At 40.1% G+C, this 23,587-nt stretch overlaps 1 protein-coding gene across 7 annotated transcripts in view; it reads left to right on the top strand.

The window, feature by feature from the left end:
* The window catches only part of ZFAND4 (zinc finger AN1-type containing 4), an 83,540-nt gene that overhangs the window by 20,559 nt on the left and 39,394 nt on the right, over nucleotides 1-23,587 (top strand). For 3 of the 7 annotated variants that reach the window (XM_045570673.1, XM_036461148.2, XM_045570674.1), the window contains 2 exons: nucleotides 13,313-13,388; nucleotides 16,457-16,524. The exons of 1 other annotated variant lie outside the window; for it this stretch is intronic. In XM_045570673.1, the coding sequence (XP_045426629.1) occupies nucleotides 13,313-13,388; nucleotides 16,457-16,524 (144 nt within the window). The remainder of the gene's footprint in view (nucleotides 1-13,312; nucleotides 13,389-16,456; nucleotides 16,525-23,587) is intronic. 3 more of the 7 variants (XM_045570676.1, XM_036461152.2, XM_036461153.2) reach the window with 2 other exon arrangements.

Genomic DNA, 23,587 nt, shown 5'->3' with positions numbered 1-23,587 from the left:
AACATTTCTTACATACTGTTATATTGTCTGGGTTGCAAAAATATTTATTGTGCACTGCATATGTCCCGTGGGCTGTGAGTTTGACATGCTTGGTCTACATTAAAAAAGAAAAGAGGTCCTAGGGTACTTCAAAATTAAGAAGTCAGGGAGTTGAGGTTGAACAGCCAGGGGGAAACAGAGAGAGTGGCTAAAGAGGTAACAAAACCAAAAGTGTGGTATCTTAGGAATAAAATGTTTTTAGGAGGAGGGAGTGATCAGTTGCTTTGATAAGCCCAGGAGGAAGAGAATTGACCATTGGATTTGGCAAATAGAGTTTAATTGGTGACTTTGATTGTATAACTAAATTGGTATTGGACAGATTTCTCCAGTGTAAAGATACTATTTTTATCTTTGTAATCCTATATGATAAAAGCCTAATATGCAAATTGTCCCCTTCACTGAGAGTTCTGCTGCTTGCTATGATGTATGATGACCACTAGGGGGCAGCGCGGAACATGACAGGCTTTGGTGACATGGCGCTGGCAGCAGGTGGCAGTGGAGGTGCTGCAGGCCCCCATGAACCCCTATGAGAGCGGGACTAGGGTGGGATGGTGGAGCAGGTAAGTGGGCAGCACCAGGCCAAGGCAGGTGTGAGCCACTTGTTGCCTGGTGGAGGCTGTATCGCTCGCTGATTAAATTGCAAGGGCAACCAGTGGCAGCTGCAGTGGAAGGCAGCAGCAGTGGAGGGGTAGAGGCAGTGGGGAGTGAAGCTGGGAGCTGGGCGGGGGTGGGGAATGGAGTTGCTGCCTTGCTGTCTCAGCACTTGGGAGCCCAGAGGTAGCCGGAGAAAGGACAAATAACAATATTAAAGTATTTCTTCTAATTATTTTCTGTTCAATATCTACTAATTTATAAATATCTTGTGAGGCCTACCTTGATCTTGTTCTTATCATTTTGGCCAATAATTTTAGTATTGATGACTTTGCCAGGAACAATTGTTATTGTAGTATTTTCCTGGTGATGATTTTTCTACTTCCATTCTTCATTTATTGGCATTCTACTGTAAGGAAATGCTGCCCATTAGCCCTTATTACTTATTTATCCAGTTATTTATATCAGCATGGGCTTATGAATAATTATTTTATTCTATGGATTATGCTATATGACCATTGTTATTTTATTGCTAAAATTGTCACAAATTTAACTATTGGGAGTACCTTCAAGTTGGTTCATATGTCCTTTTGAAATGTCCCCATTATTTTTTAGGCATATCCTTGTTTTGCTTGCATGATACTACAAAATATTCCAGGTTAATCTTATATTTTTCATGCCTCATTTCTGCCATTAATCATCTCTCTAAGGTTTTTTTTTTTTTTTACATTTTATTAAATTATCTGTGTACATATTTTAACATTGCTCCCCCCTCCTATACATATCCTCCCTCCCCGGAGTTTTGTGTCCATTTGTTGTACTTATATGTCCTTAGGTTGATCTATTAACTCCCCCAGATCTCCCTACCCTCCCTGCTGTAATTTGACAGTCTGCTTGTTGCTTTACTGTCTCTATATCTATCTTTTGGTTCATCAGTTTATAATGTTCTTTATTATCCATAAATGAGTGAGGTCATGTGGTGTTTCTCTTTCATTGACTGGCTTATTTTATTCAGCACGATGTTCTCCAATTCCATCCAGGTTGCTGCAAATGATGAGAATTTCTTCTTTTTTTATGGCAGCATAGTATTCCATTGTGTAGATGTACCATAGTTTTTGGATCCAATCATCTGCTGAAGGGCACCTAGGTTGTTTCCAAATTCTAGCTTTTGTAGATTGTGCTCCTATGAACATAGGGGTGCATATATACTTTCTGATTAGTGTTTCTAGTTTCATGGGATATATTCCTAGGAGGGGATTACTGGGTCAAATGGGAGTTCCATTTTCAGCTTTTTGAGGAAACTCCACACTGTTCTCCACAGTGGTTGCACCACTCTGCATTCTCACCAGCAGTGCACGAGGGTTCCTTTTTCTCCGCAACCTCGCCAATACTTGTCGTTTGTTGATTTGTTGATGTTGGCCATTCTGACAGGTGTGAGATGGTACTGCATTGTTGTTTTGATTTGCATCTCTTGGATAATTAGTGACTTTGAGCATGTTTTCATGTGCCTTTTGGCCTTGCTTCTGTCTTCTTTTGAAAATATTCTATTTAGGTCCATTGCCCATTTTTTAATTGGATCATTCATCTTTCTTTTATTTAGTTGTATAAACTGTCTGTAGATGTTGGAGATTAAACCTTTATCAGTGGTAACATTTGCAAATATGTCCTCCCACACAGTGGGCTTTCTTGTTGTTTTCTTGATGGTTTCTTTTGCTGTAAAAAAGTTTTTTATTTTGATGTAGTCCCATTTGTTTATTTTCTCTTTAGCTTCCATTGCCCTAGGGGCAGTATCAGTGAAGAAATTCTTTTGGCATATGTCTGAGGTTTTGCTGCCTGTGGATGCTTCCAGTATTTTTATGGTTTCCCGTCTGATGTTTAAGTCCTGTATCCATTTTGAGTTTATTTTTGTATATGGTGTAAGTTGGTGATCTAGTTTCATTGTTTTGCATGTATCTGTCCAATTTTCCCAACACCATTTATTGAAGAGACTTTCTTGACTCCATTGTATATTCGTGCCTCCTTTGTCAAATATTAATTGAGCATAGTGATTTGGGTTGATATCTGGGTTCTCGATTCGATTCCATTGATCTATATGTCTGTTCTTGTGCCAGTACCAGGCTGTTTTGAGAACAGTGGCTTTGTAATACAACTTGAAGTCTGGTATCGAGATCCCTCCTACTTTACTCTTCTTTCTCAGGATTGCTGTGGCTATTCGGGGTCTTTTATTGTTCCAAATGAACTTTTGGAGAGTTCTTTCTAGGTCAGTGAAATATGCCGTTGGTATTTTAATGGGGAGTGCATTGAACCTATACATTGCTTTAGGAAGTATGGGCATTTTGATGATGTTGATTCTACCAATCCATGAACATGGTATGTTCTTCCATCTGTTTACATTTTCCTCTATCTCTTTTTTCAGTGTCATGTAGTTTTCCATATATAGATCCTTTACTTCCTTAGTTAAATTTTATTCCAAGGTATCTTAATTTTTTTGGTGCGATGGTAAATGGAATTGCTTTTTTAGTCTCTGTTTCTGTAATTTCACTGTTGGTGTATAGAAATGCCATGGATTTCTTGGCGTTAATTTTGTATCCTGCTACATTGCCAAATTCATTTATTAAGTCACTTAGTTTTTTAATGGAATCTTTTGGGGTTTTTATGTACAATATCATGTCATCTGCAAATAAGGATAACTTCTTCTTTTCCAATTTGGATGCCTTTTATTTCCTCTTCTTGTCTAATTTCAATGGCTAGTACTTCCACTACTATGTCAAACAGGAGTGACGAGAGTGGGCATCCCTGTCTTGTTCCTGTTCTTAGAGGGAATGGTTTTAGTTTTTGCCCATTGAGTATGATGTTGACTGTGGATTTATCATATATAGCTTTTATTATGTTTAAGTATGATCCTTGGACTCCCACCTTGTTGAGAGTTTTTATCAGGAAAGGGTGTTGGATTTTATCAAATCCTTTTTCTGCATCAATTGATATGACTATATGATTTTTATCTTTCATTTTGTTTATGTGATCTATCACATTTATTGATTTGTGGATATTGTACCATTCTTGCATTCCTGGAATAAATCCTACTTGGTAATGGTGTATGATCTTTGTGATGTTCTGCTGGAGCAGATTTGCTAGAATTTTGTTGAGGATTTTGGCATCTATGTTCATGAGGGATATTGGCCTGTAATTCTCTTTCATTGAGTTGTCTTTATCTGGTTTTGGTATTAGGGTGATGCTGGCTTCATAGAAGGAGTTTGGAAGTGTTCCTTCCTCTTGAATTTTTTGGAATAGTCTGAGAAGGATAGGTTTTAGTTCTTCCTTGAATGTTTGGTAAAACTCTCCTGTGAAGCCATCTGGTCCTGGGCTTTTGTTTGCTGGAAGCTTTTTGATGACTGTTTCAATTTCTTCCCAAGTCACTACTGTATTGAGATTTTTAGATTCTTCCTGATTGAGTTTTGGAAGGTTGTATTTTTCTAGGAATATGTCCATTTCCTCCAGGTTGTTCAGTTTGTTGGAATAGAGTTGTTCGTAGTATTTTATAACAATCCTTTGTATTTCGGCGGGGTCTGTTGTTATTTCACCTCTTTCATTTCTGATTTTGTTTATTTGAGTCCTCTCTCTTTGTTTCTTGGTTAGCCTGGCTAGAGATTCATCTATCTGTTTATCCTTTCAAAGAACCAGCTCTTGGTTTTGTTGATCTTATGTATTGTTCTTTGGTCTCTATGTCATTTATCTCTGCTCTGATTTTTGTTATTTCCTTCCTTCTGCGTACACTGGGCTTTTCTTGTTGCTCTTTTTCTAATTCTTTGAGTTGTAGAGTTAGATCATCTGTTACCATTTTTTCTTGTTTTTTGCAATAGGCTTGTAGGAATATGAACTTCCCTCTCAAAACTGCTTTTGCTGTGTCCCATAGATTTTGGATTTTTGTGTTTTCCTTGTCATTTGTTTCAAGGATGTTTTTAATTTCTTCCTTGATTTCTCTGGTAACCCAGTCCTTGTTTAATAACATGCTGTTTAGTCTCCATGTGTTTGATTTCTTTGGATTATTTTTATTGTAGTGAATTTCCAGTTTTATGCCACTATGATCTGAGAAGATGCTTGATATGATTTCTATCTTCTTGAACTTGAAGAGACTTTGCCTATGTCCCAATTGGGACTAGGCAGGATGGCCCTGATAGGCCATGATCACTTGCCAGACCTAGAGACCCCACCTGTGCATGAATTGCATGCATTGGGCCTCTAGGATTTTCATATGCTTATTGGCCATCTGTATGTCTTCTTTAGAGAAATGTCTATTCAAGTCCTTTGCTCAATTTAAAATCAGATTCTTTTTGTTATTGAGTTCAGTGTAATTTGTTTTTCTTATAAGTGATTGTGTGTGTGTGTGTGTGTAACTGTTGAGGAATTCACTGTTGAGGATTTTTATCTTTATCATCAAAATCAAGGAGCTCCAGGTGACTTTCCCCATGTATATAGTAGATCCTTTCAACCTGTAAATTCAAGTCTTTGGTCTTTTTCTACTTCTGGAAGTTTTCCAGGGTTATGGTTTTAAATATTAGTTCTGTTTCGATGTTTGTTTTTCTTTTCCAGGGATTTTGATAATATGAATATTATTCCTTCTTGGCCTTTTATTTCCACTATTTTTTCTCTGATCCTTCTCTCTTCTTTATGTAATTTTCATTCTCTTGGTTGTTTTTCTGCCTTGCCCCTTATTAAATATGTATTTGAATTGATTGTCTCTTGTAATTTATTCTTATTTTTTAGGTAATTTTATTTTTTCCTTCATTTCTTTTCTAAGTTTAGTCAGCTCTATTTTTATTTCTCTCTATTTTTGTGTCTGTGTGGACATTTTCTGTTAAAAATTATATTTTAAAAATTGATTTTATAGAGAGGAAAGGAGAGAGAAAAAATGAACCTTGATGTGAGAGAGAAACATCAATCAGTTGCCTCCTGCACATAGCTGATCAGAGATCAATCCCACAACCTGGTTATGGTCCTGACCGCAAATTGATACTGAAGCCTTTTGGTGTACAGGGTGACACTCCAACCACTGAGCCACACTGCCTAGGGCTCTAGTCTTTATTTTTGAATTTCTGATTCAAAGTATTTTCTTAAATATCTTCAAATGCTTGAATAAGTTTTGGATGTGGCCTTATAGTGTTCTCCTTCACAGCTATTTTTTGTGGGGGAGGGGTAAAATTTATCTTGGTTGATAGGGGTGGGGGCATTTTGTTTGCTAATTTTTACTGTTAATTCTGTATGGGTTTGTTAATTTTTATCTTGTTGATTTTTGTGGTATTGGGTGTTTTACAGATTCTGTTTAATGGTGCTCTCCCTATTAGTAGAGCAGTGTGCAGATATTTTAGGAGATGTTTTATGTTTTGTGGTGATTGGGGGAGTTGTGAGTACTAAAGACCTTTTGTCTTTTAGGACTCTTGAGTTTTTATCCCTTATTCTTTTTCCCCTTGACTGCTGGATTACTTAAGAATCCTCTCTCTCTCTCTCTCTCTCTCTCTCTCTCTCTCTCTCTCTCTCTCTCTCTCTCTCACCCCCTGTCCCACAACCCTTTCCCACGCTCCTTGATTTGCTTGTCTTTAACGTCCCTTCCTTGAAGCCAGTGTCTAATCTACCTAAATTCCTTTTGTAGACTTTTTGGACTTAAAATGGCCTTCTTCTTCTTTGTGATGGTTTTATGTTGAACTTATATAATGTCACTTGCTTCTCTCTCTCTTCTCCAAAATTTTTCTCAGTGAAGCCTGCAGGGGCAGGAGCATGAGACATCCTGCACTGAGAATGGGCAATTGCCCCTTTTTATTTCCAGTTATTTTGAAATTTGAACATTAGCTGACTTTAAGTTATAAGGGCCAAAGGCATGGTTTCTTTGTATCATTTCTCTTCTGTATTGTTTTGGGAGGAGATATTGGGAGATGGGAACTATGTTTTAGCATTGTCTTTAGTTATCCATAAATCCTACTGATTCTGGTTTATTTTCTAAATGCAGATATGAACATGTTGTCAATCACAAACGTATCTGTATGAAAACTCTAAAAAAGACAAAGCAACTTGCTTGAGTAATTATTAGGATTAGATGAGGTAATGGTGATGGGCCCCCTCTTGATGGGATTAGTGCCCTTATGAGAAGACACACAAGAAAGCTCCCCTTCTCTGTGTGTATACCTGGGAAGAAGTCATGTGAGCACACAGGAAAATGTCAGCTGCCTACAGGCCAAGATAAGAGGCCTCACAATGAAATCTACTTTGCTAGACCTCAGTCTTGGACTTTCCAGCCTCTAGAACTATAGGATCTGTTCGTAACCCTTGGGGTATATTTCCTTTTAAAACATTTGTGTGTGCGTGTGTTTAACAAATAGATGGCACTTTAATATATATTTGTCAGAATTTACTCACCCAGTCTTCTATTAAGAGATATTTCTTACCTATCCAATTATTCATTATTATAAATAAAGTTGTGATAATATCGATATATGAATGCCAGTGTATTTGCAAATAGATCTTACTGTTGTTATTCTAGTGAACTTATTTTATAATATCATAATAAAAAGTAATTAGAGAAGGCAGTATATTACATGTTTGAAAAAGATTTTCATTAAATGCTGTCTATGTATATAATGCTCATTCTCTGGCTAATGTAGTGAAATATTCTTTGGGCATTCAGATGTGCAGTTTGGCTTCCACCTCTCCCCCCCGCCCCCCAAAAAAAAGGATAATTATGCTAAAGTGTGGGATCTACCTTAATCTTCCTTTAACATCACAGAAATGTAAAGAAAATATCATTCAAACTATTATTTTTAGCATTGAAAATTATTTATAATATACTTTTTTCCCCTTTAAGTCTGAGTTATTTTGAAATTAGTGTTCAAGCTCTACAGAAAAAAAAAAGCATGTTAATATACAATTGTAACTATAATCACAGACAAACACTGAAGTAAAAGAAATTTTCTAATATATTAATGTTTTTTATTGGAAATTATATTTTCTGCTTTCCTTTGTCAAAGTTACTGACATTTCCATTCACAAGAAATGTGAAAGATGGCGCCTTAATTACTAAATAAATTAAAATATAAGCAGTTATCATTCCATGTGGACATGTTACTCTGGGAACAGATTTTTAGAATACTAACTCCTAAGGACAGTAAACTAAATGATTTATATATATACAAGTGGCTTGGTGCATGAAATTTGTACACGGTGTGTGTGTGTGTGTGTCCTCACCCAGCTTGCACCCTCTCCAAACTGGGACCCCTCAGGGGATATCTGACTGCCAGCTTAGGCCTGATGCCATAGGGCAGGTGTACATCTCTTGCTATCCAGGACCACTGGCTCCTAACTGCTCACCTGCCTGCCTGATTGCCCCAAACTGCCCCCCCGCCCCCGCTGGCCTGCTCACCCCCAACTGCTCCCCCCACCTGCCAGCTCTCCCCCAACAGCCCCTACTGGCCTGCTCGCTCCCTACTATCTCCCTCCCCCCGTTGGACTGATTGTCCCAACTTCCCCTGCTTCTGGCCTTCTCGCCCTCACCTCCTCCCCTGCTGGCCTGCTCACCCCCAACTTCCCTCCTGCCAACCTGATTGTCCCCAACTTCCCCCACCCTGCTAGCCTGCTTGCCCCCAACTCCCCCCACTGCTGCCCTGATTGCCCCTAACCTTCCTCTGCCTTGGCCCCGCCCTGTGGCTTTATCTAGAAAGTCTCCCAGTCTAATTAGCATCTTACCCTTTTACTATATAGACTATAGGCCCGGTGCATGAAATTTGTGCATGGGAGGGTGTGTCCCTCAGCTCAGCCTGCACCCCCTCCAATCTAGGACCCCTCTCACAATCCAGGACTACGGGCTCCCAACCGATCACTTGCCTGATTGCCCCTAACCACTTCAGCCTGCCAGCCTGATCACCCGCTAACCACTTCCTTGCCAGCCTGATTGACGCCTAACTGCTCCCCTGTTTGCCTGATTGCCCCTAACTGCCCTTCCCTGCCAGCCTGGTTGCCCTCAACTGCCCTCCTCTGTAGTCTTGGTCTCTCCTAACTGTCCTACCCTGCAGGCCTGGTAGCCCCAACTGCCCTCCTCTGCAGGCCTAGTCACCCCCAGCTGCCCTCCCCTGCAGGCCCAGTTCCCCACAACTGTCCTTCCCTGCAGGCATGGTGCCCCCCCCCAAATTTTTCCATCCTTTTACTTTCAGTCTGTGTGAATCTTTTGTACTGAGGTGGGTCTCTTGTAGACTGTCCTTCCCTGTAGGCCTGGTCCCCCCCAACTGCCTACCCCAGCAGGCCTGGGTCCCCCCCAACTGTCCTCATCTAGAGGCCTGGTCACTCCCAGTTGCCCTCCTCTGCCGGCCCAGTCACCCTAACTGCCTTCCCCTACTGGTCATCTTGTGTCCACATGGGGGCTGCCATCTTTGACCACATGGGGACAGCTGTCTTGTGTGTTGGAGTGATTGTCAACTTGCATATTACATCTTTATTATATAGGACTAGTGGCCTGGTGCATGGATTTGTGCATCTGTGGTGGTGTCCCTCAACGTAGCCTGTGTGGATCAGGGAGAATCTGGCAGTCCGACGCCGTTTCTGCCTTCTGCTCCTGCTCATCCCCGCCCCGCTGCACCTGCTGCCACTGCCACTTGGCAGGCTACTCTGCTGTGGTCTCCAGGCTGTGGCAGCCAGCCATGAGCCCTTTGTCTGGCACCCGTCAGTCAACTTAGTGGCTCCTGCTATGGGAACACATTGACAACCAGGGGGTAGCTCCTGTATTGAACATCTGCCCCCTGGTGGTCAGTGTGCATTATAGCAACTGGTTGACCAATCATTTGGTTATTTGGTCATTTGATTGCTTCATTTAGGCTTTCATATATATATATATATATATATATATATATATATATATATATATATATATGTTTACTAGGGTTATATTCTCTTGTTGTGTCAATCCCTTTGTATCATGGAGTGGCCTTCTTTGTCTCTTTTTATGGCCTTTGCTTTGAAGTTTATTTTGCCAAGTATAAATATTGTTATTCCTGCTTTTTTCTTTCTTTTCCATTTGCATGGAAAAAAATTTTTCCATTCCTTTACTTTCAGTCTGTGTGAATCTTTTGTATTGAGGTGGGTCTCTTGTAGATAGCATGTATATGGGTCATGTTTTTATTCAATCAGCTACTCATTGTCTTTTGATTGGAACATTTAATGCATTTACATTTAAAGTTATTATTGATAGGTTCTTATTTAATGTTACTTTTTTTCTTTATACTTATGTTCCTCTCTCTCAATTTCTTCTTCCTCTTAAAAGACTCTCTTTAGAATTTCCTGCAATCCTGGTTTAGTGGTATATACTCCTTTAGCCTTTTTTTTTTTTTTTTTTTTTTTTTTTTTTTTTTTTTTTTTTTTTTTTTTTTTTTTTTTTTTTTTTGTCTGGGAAGCTCTTTATTTCTCCTTCAATTTTAAATGACAGCCTTGCTGCATAGGGTAGTCTTGGGTTCAGGTCCTTGTTTTTCATTACTTTGAATACTTCAAGTCAATCCCTTCTGGCCTGAAGTGTTTCTTCTGAAAAATCAGCTGACATTCTAATGTTATTCTAAAGTAACCTTCTTGGTAACTTTCTATCTCTGTTATGGCCTTTAAGATTCTTTCTTTGTCTCTAATGTTTGACATTTTTATTACGATGTGTCTTGGAGTAGGTCTCTTTAGGTTCATCTTGATTAGAACTCTCTCTGCTTCCTGAACTTGTGTGACTTTTTCCTCTATCAGGGTAGGAAAGTTTTCTGTCATTTCTTTACATGGGCTCTCCATTCCTTGCTCACTTTCCTCTCCTTCTGGCACCCCTATGATGCAAATGTTGTTACATTTCATGTTGTCCCCAAGTTCCCTTAAACTATCTTCCTGCTTTTCAATTCTTTTTTTCTTTTTTGCTGATCTAATTGGGTGGGGTTTTTTTTTGTTTATTTGTTTTTTTTTTGTTTTGTTTTACATTGTCTTCCAAGTCACCGATTCGATCTGCCTTATCTAATCTACTATTGTTTCCTTCCAGTGTATTCTTGATGTCAGATATGTTATTCTTAATTATCAGCTGATTATTTCTGGTTTCTATTCTTGTTTTATGCTGTTGTAGTTCCCACTAAGTTTCTTCAAATTCTCACTAAGTTCATTGAGGATTCTTATAACCATTAATTTGTACTCTATATCTGATAAATTGCTTGCTTCCATTTCATTTAGCTCTGTTTCTGGAGTTTCCTCCTTTTATTTCATTTGGAGGTTATTGTTTTTTACCTCTCCATTACTTCTCTCCTTTTGTATTTGTTTCTGTGTAATAGAGCAAATTGCTATGCCTCTCAGACTTAATGGGATTGCCTCATAAGTAAGTGTTTTGTGGGGCCCAGTGGTGCAGTCTCTTAGATACCCCAAGCTGGGTGACCCAGGAATGTCCTTGGTTGGGAGTTATTTGTGCTCTCCATTATAATTGGGAGGAGTCTCTTCTCAGGCTGGCTGTGTAGGCTCAGCCCTGTCCAAGTTGTGTGAGCTGTTGTGCAGGTGCTGGCAGAACAAAACAACAACGACAAAATAAGAAACAAAATAAAAACATACACAATCCACCTACAACAACAACTAATGCACCACAAAAGAAGAGAGAATTAGGAAGGAGCGTCACGCAGAATCTTACTCTGCCCTCAGCTGCTCAGAGATCCTCATATGCAAACCAGTGGGATCAGCTGGAAACCTGGAGTTTTTATCAGCTCTCCTATGATGGGCAAGCACCAGTCAGGTTTTTGGGTTAGTGGGATGGTTACCTCCCCCCTCCTCAGTGACTGATGTTTCCTGATGCAGGGTGTGACAGGCAGGGCTCCTGAGGGTGAGGCTGAATGTATCGCCGAGGGTGGTGTTTTTTCCTTTTCCTGAGCTGTGGCTACTGGAATGGGCCATTTTAGTTTGTGGGGCTGCAACCAAATGCAGGTCTCCCAGCCACCTCTTCTCCATGCCTCCCCCAGTGTTTTCTACCCCAGCCTCTCCTCAGGCACCTTCAGTTCACACCACTCTCCCTCCACTGAAGCGTGGGGTAAGTTACTAAAAGTGAAAATCTTGTGCTCTGGTTTAAAAACAAACAAACAAACAAACAAAAAACCTGCAGCTGTATGTCTGACGGGCTCCACACTCCCTGGTGGCCAGTGGCCCTGCTGCCTTTCATAGCTGGGTATTACGTGGGCCACTGATCTCGTTCTAGTGCTTTAGGATGAGGTGTCCAGTCTGGGTCCTAGGCCTCCATCTTCTCAGGGGAAAAACCTTTCCGTAGCTGTGAAGTCCCACCTCCCTCTTGGCCTGCTGCCTGTGAAGGCTGGGTCAGTCTTTCTCATGACCTTGCTCTTCCAGGTGTTTTCTGTCCTTCCTTGATGGGAGCCTTCTCAGCTGGACCTCAGTTGGTAATTCCAGGTGAACGTTCCCTACTTTAGCTGTATTTCTAGTCTGGCCCTGGGAGGATGTGCAAGAAAGACCTTCCTATTTGGCCACCCCCTTCCTGTCTCTTGCTATTTTTTATTTAGCTATTATTGATATATATGAGTTTCAGGTGTACCACGTAATCCTATATAATCATCCTATATAATAAAAGGCTAATGAGCAAATCAACCCAACCGGTGGCTATGATGTGCTCAATGCACGAGCTGCCCCCGGTGGTCAGTGCACTCCAACAGGGGAGCACTGCTCAGCCAGGAGCCCTGAGCCAGGCTCACAGTTGGCGAGCGCAGTGGCAGTGCAGGAGCGTCTCCTGCCTCTGGGGCAGAGCTGAGGATGTCACTGCCAGTGGGGAGCGGGTCTAAGCCGTTAGTTAGACATCCCCCAAGGGCTCCTGGACTGCGAGACAGTGCAGGCCGGGCTGAGGGACCTCCCCTCCCCTGAGTGCATGAATTTCGTGCACCAGGCCTCTAGTTATTTAATATTTGTATGTATTGCAAAATGATCTCCACAATAAGCCTAGTTAATATCCATCAGCATAAACTTACAAAAGTTTCTTCTTACAAAAGTTTAATTAAAATTTTTATTAGTTGATTTTTAGAGAGAGGAATGGGGGAAGGGAAGCATCACATTGTCCTTGCCCTTATTTATGCATTCATTGGTTAATTTCTGTATGTGCCCTAAGGATCAAACCTGCAACCGTGGCACATTGTGACAGCACTCTAACCAACTCAGCTACCTGGCCAGGGCAGAAGTGTTTCTTCCTGTGATGAAAACTTTTAAGATCTCTCTTAGCAACTTTTAGCTATACAACACAATACTATTAATTCTAGTCCCCGTGTCATACATTACATCCCCATGACTTACTTTATGGCTGGGAATTTGTACATTTTAACTGATTTTACCCATTCCCACTCACACTTTTAACCTTGCATATAACCCTGAATGAGGACTGTACTTTACAGCGTTTAGAACTGTCTTCCAGTTTCAAGGTCAGAGAGTTCCTGAAACATACTGTTCTTTTCTAAAGTGAGTGGATTGGACCACATCCACGTTTAGCTATGTCTTTTACCTGTGATTCTGTAAATTTCAGCTAAGCACTCAGCATTTAATATAGAATGTGTTTAATTTCTTATTATTGTTATTATTTTCATTTCATACATAGTTTTGTATCACACTTTTAAGAAGATTCTATTGCATTTTAAACCATTTTTTATAACCTTTCCCTAAGGTATTCCAATCTGTCAGCAGCACTTAATTTGGAATAACGTGGAACTTGAAGATGATTATTGCTTGAATGATTACAAGTGAGTGTAATTGCATATTAATTGTTTTATAGATGCTCAGTATTGTGACTTCATATAGTACCAGTTTTTCTTCTGAATCTGGATCATGTCTCTTCTTTTGAATAGTTCTGTTTCCTAGATTTCAGTGTAAATCCTGAACTAAATAGGCTGTTGAACAAAACAGAAACAGGAGTATGGAAACGGGGAACAGACTGACAGCTGTCAGAGGGGAGGGGAAGTGGGCACTGGATGAAAGAAGATGAAGCGATTAGCCAAAAAAACTTACATACATATCATATAGACACAGACAACAGTATGGTGACAGAGGGAAAGGAGCAATGGGGGGTAAGTGGAGGTGAGCAAAGGAGAGAAAATGGGGACAGGAAGAGACTTTGCTTGGAGTGATGGATACACAATGCAGTTTGCAGAAAATGTGGTGTGTTTTTTTGCCAATTATTATTATTTAATGTATGTTTGTTGTTGAGGTAAATGTCTCCCATTTACCTCCTCCTTTACCTCCTCCTCTCAGCCCCACCCAAGTCTTTTCCACCCTATTGCCCATGTCCATAGGCTATGCGTGTAAGTATATAAGTTCTTTGGTTTATCGCTTCTTGTTCCCCCAACCCCACCTCAAGATATGTCAGTCTGCTTCATACCTCTATGCTTCAAGTCTTTTTTTTTTTTTTAACATATTTTATTGATTTTTTACAGAGAGGAAGGGAGAGAGAGAGAGAGCCAGAAACGTCGATGAAAGAGAAACATCATCGACCAGCTGCCTCCTGCACACCCCCACCACCCCCCCACTGGGGATGTGCCCGCAACCAAGGCACATGCCCTTGACCAGAATCGAACCTGGGACCTTTCAGTCCGCAGACCGACGCTCTACCACTGAGCCAAACCGGTTTCGGCTCAAGTCTTCTTTTATTGGTCAATTCATTTTGTTCATTGGAGTCTACAAATAAGTGAAATCATGTGATATTTGTCTTTCTCTGACTGGCTTATTTTACTTAGCATAATATTTTCCAGGTCCTCCATGCTGTCCCAAAGGGTAAGAGATCCCTCTTTTTTATAGCTGCATAGTATTCCATGGTGTAAATGTTTCACAGCTTTTTTATCCACTCATCTGCTGATGGGCCTTAGGCTGTTAAAAAATCTTAGCTATTGTAAATAGCACTGCTATGGACATAGGGTGCATATATCCTTTCTGATTTATGTTTCACGATTTTTTAGAATATAATATTCCCAGAAGTGGGATCACTGGGTCAAACAGAGGTTCCATTTTTAATTTTTCGAGGAAACTATAGTGCTTTCCATAGTAGCTGTACCAGTCTGCATTTCCACCAGCAATGAACTAGTGTTCCCTTTTCTGTGCATCCTTGTCAGCACTTGCTTGTTGATTTTTTGATGATAGCCATTCTAACAGTTGATATCTCATTGTGGTTTTAATTTGCATTTCTCTGATGACTATTTTTCTTTTCTTTTTTAAGATTCTATGTCATTTTCATTATTTGGTACAACAATAGCTTAATTTTTTTCTTTTTTTATTGTTTGAAACATTACACATAGTAGTACATATGTTGTTGTTGTTGTAATAGTAAATAGGATTCCTTTTTAGTTTTTTTTTCTTTTTCTTTCTGAGAGTTCATTATTGGTATTTAAAAATGCCATTGATTTCTAGATGTTGATTTTGTATCCTGCTACCTTGCCGAATTCATTTATTAAGTCCAGTAGTTTCTCCTGGTGGAATCTTTAGGATTTTATATGTACAATATAGTGTCATCTGTGAGAATTTTACTTCCTCCTTTCCAATTTGGATGCCTTTTATCTCTTCTTGTCTGATTGCTGTTGCAAGGACTTCCAATATTATGTTCAATAAGAGTGGGGAAAGTGAATATTCTTATCTTGTTCCTTTTCTTAAGGGAAAAGCTTTTAGTTGTTGACCATTGAGTATTATGTTGGCTGTAGGTTTGTCATATATGGCTTTTATTATGTTGAGGTATGCTTCCTCTATTCCCACTTTCCTGAGAGTTTTTATCAAAAACTTTTTGTCAGATGTTTTTTCTACATCTATTGATATATATGATCATGTGATATTTATCTTTCAATTTGTTTAGGGGATGTATCACATTTACTGATTTGTGGATATTTTACTAGCCTTGCATTCCCAAAATAAATCCCACTTGATCATGGTGTATGATATTTTTAATATATTGTTGGATCCAACTTGCCAATATTGCAGATGATGTTTTATTGAGTTGTACATATGAAACCTTTTTGGTTTGAGGAACTGATGTCACCCCAATACATTCAATTAGAAAAAGACAACAACCTTATTGTTGTCCTTTGAAATTTTGTTTTACTTTTTCATTATTCACTCTAAGCTATTAATCTTCTTCCTTTTTAGATCTTTCTCTTCTGATCTTGCATTTTTTGGTTCTTTCTTTGAATATTGACCCAATTCTCACCTGACTAGATTCCTTTTCTTTCCATTTTCACAAGTATTGAGTGAGAGAGTATTGCTCTTCACCAGTTCTTTCATTTTTCATTAAGACCTTCTTCCATTACTAAGTGAGATTGTGCATACCAGTGATTGCAGATATTCTGTCTGACATTTTGCCTTGTTTTCCTCCCATTTCTCACATAAATCTTTACTCTTAAGAAAAGAGCAAAAAGGCCAGAGGCAATATGCAATAGCTGGAAGAGCATTGGGAGGCCTTGTAGATTTTCTGGTTCCTATTTTACTAAATATATCTGCTATTTTTTAATTCTTTGGGTTTTGAATAAGAATCTCTTTTTCTTAGGGCCTCTTTTTCCTTACATGTAAAATGAAGATGTTAAACCACATGGTCACAGATCCTTTCCAGTACATTTATTCTGAGGTTTAAAGTCATATTTAATGATTATGAAAACTTCTTCACTTTTTTATTATTTAAAAAGTAAATAAGTTAACATTTTATATTTATGCTCATTGCTATATCTATTTTTAGAGGACAGGCACTATGCCTGGTAAAGCAGCAATAATTATGTACATATTTAACACTGAGTGTATTTTGATGATTGTAGTTTATTTTTGTATTAATTATCCACAGCATTTCAGAAGGCTGTACCTTGAAGCTGGTACTGGCTATGCGTGGTGGACCTATAAATACTAGAAGAGGTAGGCATATGTTATAATTATGTATATTAAGCACTTTCACAATAACAATATTTAAGCCAGTCCATATTTTTATGTTTTGTAGTAAGGTTCTCGTTCTGCTCTTGGGTTTTAGAAGAACCATAGGCATTGTTATTTAAAGCCTAAATCAACACTGGCAGGAGCTCATATATCAGAAAGTCTAATGATTCATGATTCCATTCAGAAAGATTTAAAAATAAACCTCATCGCCCTAGCTGGTTTGGCTCAGTGGATAGAGCATTGGCCTATGGACTGAAGGGTCCCGAGTTGGATTCCAGTTAAGAGCATGTGCCCGGGTTGCAGGCTGGATCCCCAGTGGGGGAAAAAGGGGTGCAGGAGGAGGCCGATCGATGATTCTTTCTCATCATTGATGTTTCTCTCTCTCTCCCTTCCCTCCCTCCCTGCCTCTCTGAAATAAATAAAAATATATTTAAAAAACAAATAAGTAAAAATAAACCTCATCAATATAGGGAAGGGAAATGGAATGGCATAATACAAATATGATGTTATTGTGATTAGGTTCATTCCAGGCTTGTTGCTTGTTTTTATCCACTGATTCCTTAATCCCTGAGGTAATGTCTTATTTTTTTTAATATATTTTTTTTATTGATTTCAGAGAGGAAGGGAGAAAGATATACAACATCAATGATGAGAATCATTGATTGGCTGCCTCCTGCATGCCCCCTACTGGAGACCGAGCCTGCAACCCAGGCCTGTGCCCTGATGGGGAATCAAACTGTGACTTCCTGGTTCATAGGTCAACACTCAATCACTAAGCCACACCAGGCAGGCCTGGGCTGATGATATTTGTAGAAACTTCCTGAATATCTCTTAGCCTTGTCTATGATGTATTTGGGTGTCATAGATACTATCATGGCCCTGTTGAATACTTTTTCAGAATATGGACAGTCCTTGGGAATTCATTCATTCATTCATTCATTCATCAAATACATTTTGAGCATCTAGGTGTTCAGTGCAATATTTTATGGGAGAAAATGTCTTTAATTCATGAAGGTCCCCACAATAAGCAGGTAAAGTGTGGATGTCATTTTAGGAGGAAACAGGGTAGTATGATAGAGTCTGTGGAGGCTGGGTGAGAGGAGGTGATTGGAGAAGGGCCCTGGGAGAAGATGATGTGAGCAGAGACTTGATTAATGAGGAAGATCTGAGCATGGAAAGAATTGGGAGTGTTTACATTGGTCCCCGATTCAGGCATGCCACATGAACACCACAGAGAGGGGCTCCCTTAGCCTGCTTAGAGCAGTCTTCATTTTGGGGAAGGACTTCATAGTTGTTTGAGCCTTCTTTAACCTGAAAACAGAATTAGGTATTGAATCTACTGCTGGTTTATTTCTTCTACAGGTCAAATTTTATCTCCATGCTTCAAATTTTAGTTAAAAAATAAAGCTTTATCATCTTGTTCCTATCATCTCTCAAAATCTCAAGAGGATTTTGAAAGATATGTTCTTTTTTCTGTTTAACTATTTTGGATAAGCTAGAAAAGATGAAAATAATGTTAGAGCTGATAAATTAGCATTCCTAATATCAGGAGCTGTCTATTAACATGAAATTCTGATATGTGACATAAGTTGATGTCTATAATACTGATTCTGAGGGTAGTACTAGACCCTAAAGCATTTCTTGGTCATTATTGTAAGATAGAATTATGCAGTGTTTAATGACATGTGAACTCCATTGTACCATATTTTTGAAAGTTGGTTATTTGTGTACACTAGGATTTTAATCAGAACACCTATTTCTTTTTTACTAGGACTAAACTTATTTTATGTTTATGATGAGGCATGTAAGTGCTATTGATTCTGAATTAAAAATATATGTAATTTAAAAACTTAAAATATTTAAAATGAACTGCATTACTACCCTTTGATAATTGAAGCTTTGTAATACCTTTTTCCCCTCAACATTTTGTGCCTTATTTATAAATTGAATAATCAGCACTTTAGAAATTATCTATTTTTAATATTTTAAATTAAATTTTTAATAATTTTGCCTTTATCAACATTTTTAAAATTAAAAGCTTGATGTTATCTACCTTACATCATTAAAATCTTTGTGAGCCCAGATCTAAAACTTCTCTATATGGATTTGAGAAAACATGTTTTTTGGCTATTTAATCTTATTTAAAACTTATGATTTAGAAAGTATTTGTATTATTTGAGTTCCAGTAAGTAATATTTAGCTTTAAAAAATTTTTTAATCAACCATTTTAAAACAGCATAGAAAATACTTTCCTTGCTCTTCCGCCATGCTGCCGGCGTGAGTGGGAGGAGCCCATTGCTAGCATGGTGAAGGCTCTTTTGCTTATTGCATCGGACTCGGCTCCCTGGTGGTCCTTGGGGATCACGAAGTCTGGGCATAACAGATGGGGGAATTCATCCGGAATCCCCAGACAGGACCATTAGGGGACCCGATCCGGAGAGCCTGACTGGCCGCGCTAGGTGTGTGCGCGCTCTGGAGGGACATAAAACCCCTCATGGAATTGGTGCCCGAAGACGCCTGGTGGACGCACCATGAAGGCCACGGGCAGGAGGATCAGAAGACGTTCTGACCTCCCGGGAGGGCCCGAGAGGGACCCTGATGGGGAGAGGGATAAGCCTCTCCCAGGACGAGGTGAGTGGCATGAGCCCTTGCCTCACCTGCGGAAAGTGAGCCTTTCCCAGGTCTGAATTTGGTATTTGCGGGCGACATGGCGCCCCAGGATGGAGCCGGCGAAGTGTGGCCGGCGTGGTGGTGCGGGGCCCCCTGGCGGCGTTGGGTTGGAGCGGGGGCTCCCGCGGGGCTCAGTCTGTGCGTCGGGGCGCGGCGGGGCAGTGGTGGCCTCGCTCAGGGAGTAGGCACATGGGTTAATTTGCTGGCTGCCTGGAGAAGGGGAGGCGGAGCCGGGAAGCCGCTGGGGCGACCCGCGCTTTCTCCTCGGGGGCCGCCTGAGTAGCGTGGCTGGGGCTGCGGCAGAAGCAGCCTCACTCAGGGGGCCTGGGCCCAAGAGGCCTGGGCCGGCATGGAGGCATCTGGCGCGGCGACATCCTGTAACGGAGAAGAGCTCAAGGGCGAATCTCTATGCTCAGTAAAGAGAAAGGCCAGTTCAAAACGAGTGCGCATAGTTTTGGGCTGTGCTTAAAACTTTTCTGTGTACAGAATGAGCTTTAAACGTGGTGGAGATAACTGGGAGATAAATTAAAACTGGTTTCCCAAGACATTGTAAGCAGCTTTTGAAATTCCCAGCCATGAGGCGGAAACTAGATGGTAATGGTAACAAGTTTACGTGAATGGTGGTGAATGGCCGTGAATGGTGGTGAATGGCTGGGAGTCTTCAGCTAAAGAATGTGTTCATTTGCATTTGAATGCTGAAAAAAAAATGTGTTGCTGAAACTTTACCCTAAATAAGCAGGATGTATTAAAAATGTAATGTTATTAATCTAAGAAATGCCAAATATATTTGACTTGCCAGCTTTAAAAGTTCAAAGTATAAATTGAATTAGGAAAAGTTAATTGCAGTAACTAGATGCCTAGAATATGGCAGGCTAACTGTATTATATGTGTTAAGAATAAGCAGTTGTTATGCCCAGACTTCGTGATCCCCAAGGACCACCAGGGAGCCAAGTCCGATGCAATAAGCAAGAGAGCCTTCACCATGCTAGCATGTGCTCCCCCACTCATGCCGGCAGCATGGCGGAAGAGAGCGAATTTCTCCCGGTCCAGGCGTTTTGAGGGCTAGGGATAACTCCGCCCTACGGGGCGGAGTTGGGAGCTCATCCTCGCCCCGCCCTGCCCTTTCACAGTAATGATCAAAGATCTCAAGGATTGATTTATTCTCATTTGTCAGATGAAAAAGTATGTAAAGCTTACACTTAAAAATTATTTTAAGTCAAAAAAAAGAAAAAGAAAATACTTTCCTTTCTAAAACTAAAATTTATCTTAAACTATACATTGAGTGACCAGATTATTATGATCTCTGAATGCATAATAATCTACCCACTCAAAATATTATATATATATATATATATATATATATATATATATATATATTTATATTTATTTATTTATTTATTTTTTGAGGCCCAGTGCATGAATTTGTGCATGGGTGGGGTCCAGCCAGCCTGGCCAGGGGGAGGGGACATGGGCAGTTGGCCAGCCTGCCTGCTGGTCGAACTCCTGGTCAAGGGGACAGTTTGCATATTAGCCTTTTATCATATAGGACTAGAGGCCTGGTGCATGAAATTAATGTGTGTTGGGGGGTGTCGCTCAGCCTAGCCTGCACCCTCTCTAATCTGGGACCCCTTGAGGGATGTCCGACTGCCCACTTCTAAATGGGCAGTCAGACATCCCTCTCACAATCCAGGACTGCTGGCTCCCAACTGATCGCCTGCCTTCCTGATTGCCCATAATGCTTCTGCCTGCCAGCCTGATCATCCCCTAACCACTTCCTTGCCAGCCTGATTGATGCCTAACGTCTCCCCTGCCAGCCAATTTGCCCCTAACTACTATCCCCTGCAGGCCTGGTCACCCCTAACTGCTCTCCCCTGCAGGCCTAGTCACCCCCAAATGCCCTCCCCTGCTAGCCTAATCACCCACAACTGCCCTCTCTTGCAGGCCTGGTCACCCCCAACTGCCCTCTCCTACTGGCCATCTTGTGGTGGCCATCTTATGTCCACATGGGGGCAGGATCTTTGACCACATGGGGGCAGCCATCTTGTGTGTTGGAGTGATGGGCAATCTGAATATTACTCTTTTATTAGATAGGATAGAGGCCTGGTGCATGGGTGGGGGCCAGCTGGTTTGCCCTGAAGTGTGTCCCAGATCAGGGTGGGGGTTCCCTTGGGGCATGGGGCAGCCTGGATGAGGAGCCTGTGCTGGTTTGCAGGCCAGCCATACCCCCCCAGTGACCCAAACGGAGGCCCTGGTATCTGGGATTTATTTATCTTCTACAATTGAAACTTTGTAGCCTTGAGCAGAGCCATGCTTTCTGCTCGCTTTGTGGCTGCCACCATTTCTGTTTGGATTTGTTTACCTTCTATAATTGAAACTTTGTAGCCTTAAGTGGAGGCCTGGGCCAGCAAGGGCAGGCGGAAAGCTTGGCTTCCTCCATTGCCAGGGAAACCCGAGCCTCCCTCCTGCTCTCTGTGGCCTTAGCCATCTTGGTTGGGTTTATTTGCTTATTCACTCCTTATTGTGTGTGGCATGGCTTGTGGGTGTATCGAAGTGATGGTTAATTTGCATATTATTTTATTATATAGGATAAACATTAAGTGGCCAGATTATTATGCATTCAGAGATCATAATAATCTGGCCACTCAGTGTATGTACAAGTTTTATGCCTGATGAAATCTAAATCATTTTTCTGTTATGAAAATGTGTGTACATACATATACATATGTGTATAAACATATTAAATCCAGTGCTTCCCTAAGAAAGGCACATTATATTGATTTAAGTAAGGTTTCCATGTGGCGTTAAGTAATGACAATAGCATAGGTTTTTATTTCTCATGAATATAATGTGGATATCATTAACTTAAAACTGGCAAGAACTTGTTTTTAAAATGTCTTTTAATATTTATGCATTTGTTCTGACTGGGAATCAAATTGTGACCTTCTGGTTCATAGGTCGATGTTCAACCACAGCCACACTGGCTGGGCCCCAAACATTTTTATGAAATAAACTAAATCCTATTATATTTCTAAAATTTTTGAGTTTTAGTGGTGGTATTGAATTTAGGATATGAAAACATCTTTAATGTTTTTACCTTGTTACTTTCAGAGCTCAACTTTACTTACAATTTTTTAAAATAGTGCAGCAGTGTGATTCTGGTAACAAGTAAGCTACTTGAATGAGAGTTATGGAGTTATGGAGTTTGAGAAATTATTGCTTCTTTTAGGAAAGAGCAAATGTTTCTTCAACTTGTGAGAATGTCTTTGGGAACTATTTTATTTCCTGTAACCATTACTTAAACACCCAAGTGTGGAGTTAGGGCTTTTAGAACATTCACCCCAAGAGCCAGCAATCTCTTCAGGCCAATTCCCAGGAGCAGAAGGACTGTGGCTGCTGTGCACAAGAGCAGGTTGTAATATCATTCAAACCCGGGGACATCTTTGACTTGTAATGCCCGTCAGTAGTGAGGACTTTGCCCCAGTCCTGTGCTCTGACTGGGCACATGGATGTGTTCTATCCCAGAATAACTCGGCTCCTGGGAAGACGCTTTTAACAAACAACATTCTGATCATTATACACATTGCAGTTTCAGTACTTAAGTGGCCCCTTTGTTTCTGAATTACTGTGTACTTTTAATTACCTGACTGCACATCAAGAAACGGCTCTAAGCCGAAATTGGTTTGGCTCAGTGGGTAAAGCGTTGGCCTGCGGACTGAAAGGTCCCAGGTTCAATTCCAGTCAAGGGCATGTACCTTGATTGCGGGCACATCCCCAGTAGGGGGTGTGCAAGAGGCAGCTGATTGATGTTTCTCTCTCATCGATGTTTCTAGCTTTCTATTCCTCTCTCTTCCTCTCTGTAAAAACTCAATAAAATACTTTAAAAAAAAAACAAACACAAAAAACAGTTCTAAGAGGACTCAGCCTCTATATAAAACCAGAAAGAAGAAGGATTCAATTGCTTCTCACTTCTAATATGTCTTCTAATTATGTGTGTGCTTATTTTTTAATATAAAGTAAATGGGATTTATATTGCTTTTAATTGTTGATTGTTGGAATCAATATTAGAAAATATAGGAAGCAGAGGTGTCAAGTGAGATCAATTATGTCATAGAGTCAGCAACTATACAGACTAGCAGTATAGGAAAAACCTTATGTATCTTTGTACCTAACAACGCAATAATGCATTTCATTTATTTCATATTAATACAACATAGGGAGTGCTGTATTAACTATAAAAGACCAGAAACTTTTTGAAGAATATTATATATAATATATTGTATGCACAAGGTTGTTGTTCAAGTTCATAATATTATGTCCTGTCACTGTACCAAGATGCATAAAACTTGATAGAAATTGAAAGCTTGTTTATCAATTT

Source organism: Pipistrellus kuhlii, unplaced genomic scaffold (genome assembly GCF_014108245.1).
Source record: "Pipistrellus kuhlii isolate mPipKuh1 unplaced genomic scaffold, mPipKuh1.p scaffold_m20_p_35, whole genome shotgun sequence".
NCBI classification, from domain to species: Eukaryota; Metazoa; Chordata; class Mammalia; order Chiroptera; family Vespertilionidae; genus Pipistrellus; species Pipistrellus kuhlii.
This window is presented reverse-complemented; position numbering and strand designations above follow the sequence as displayed.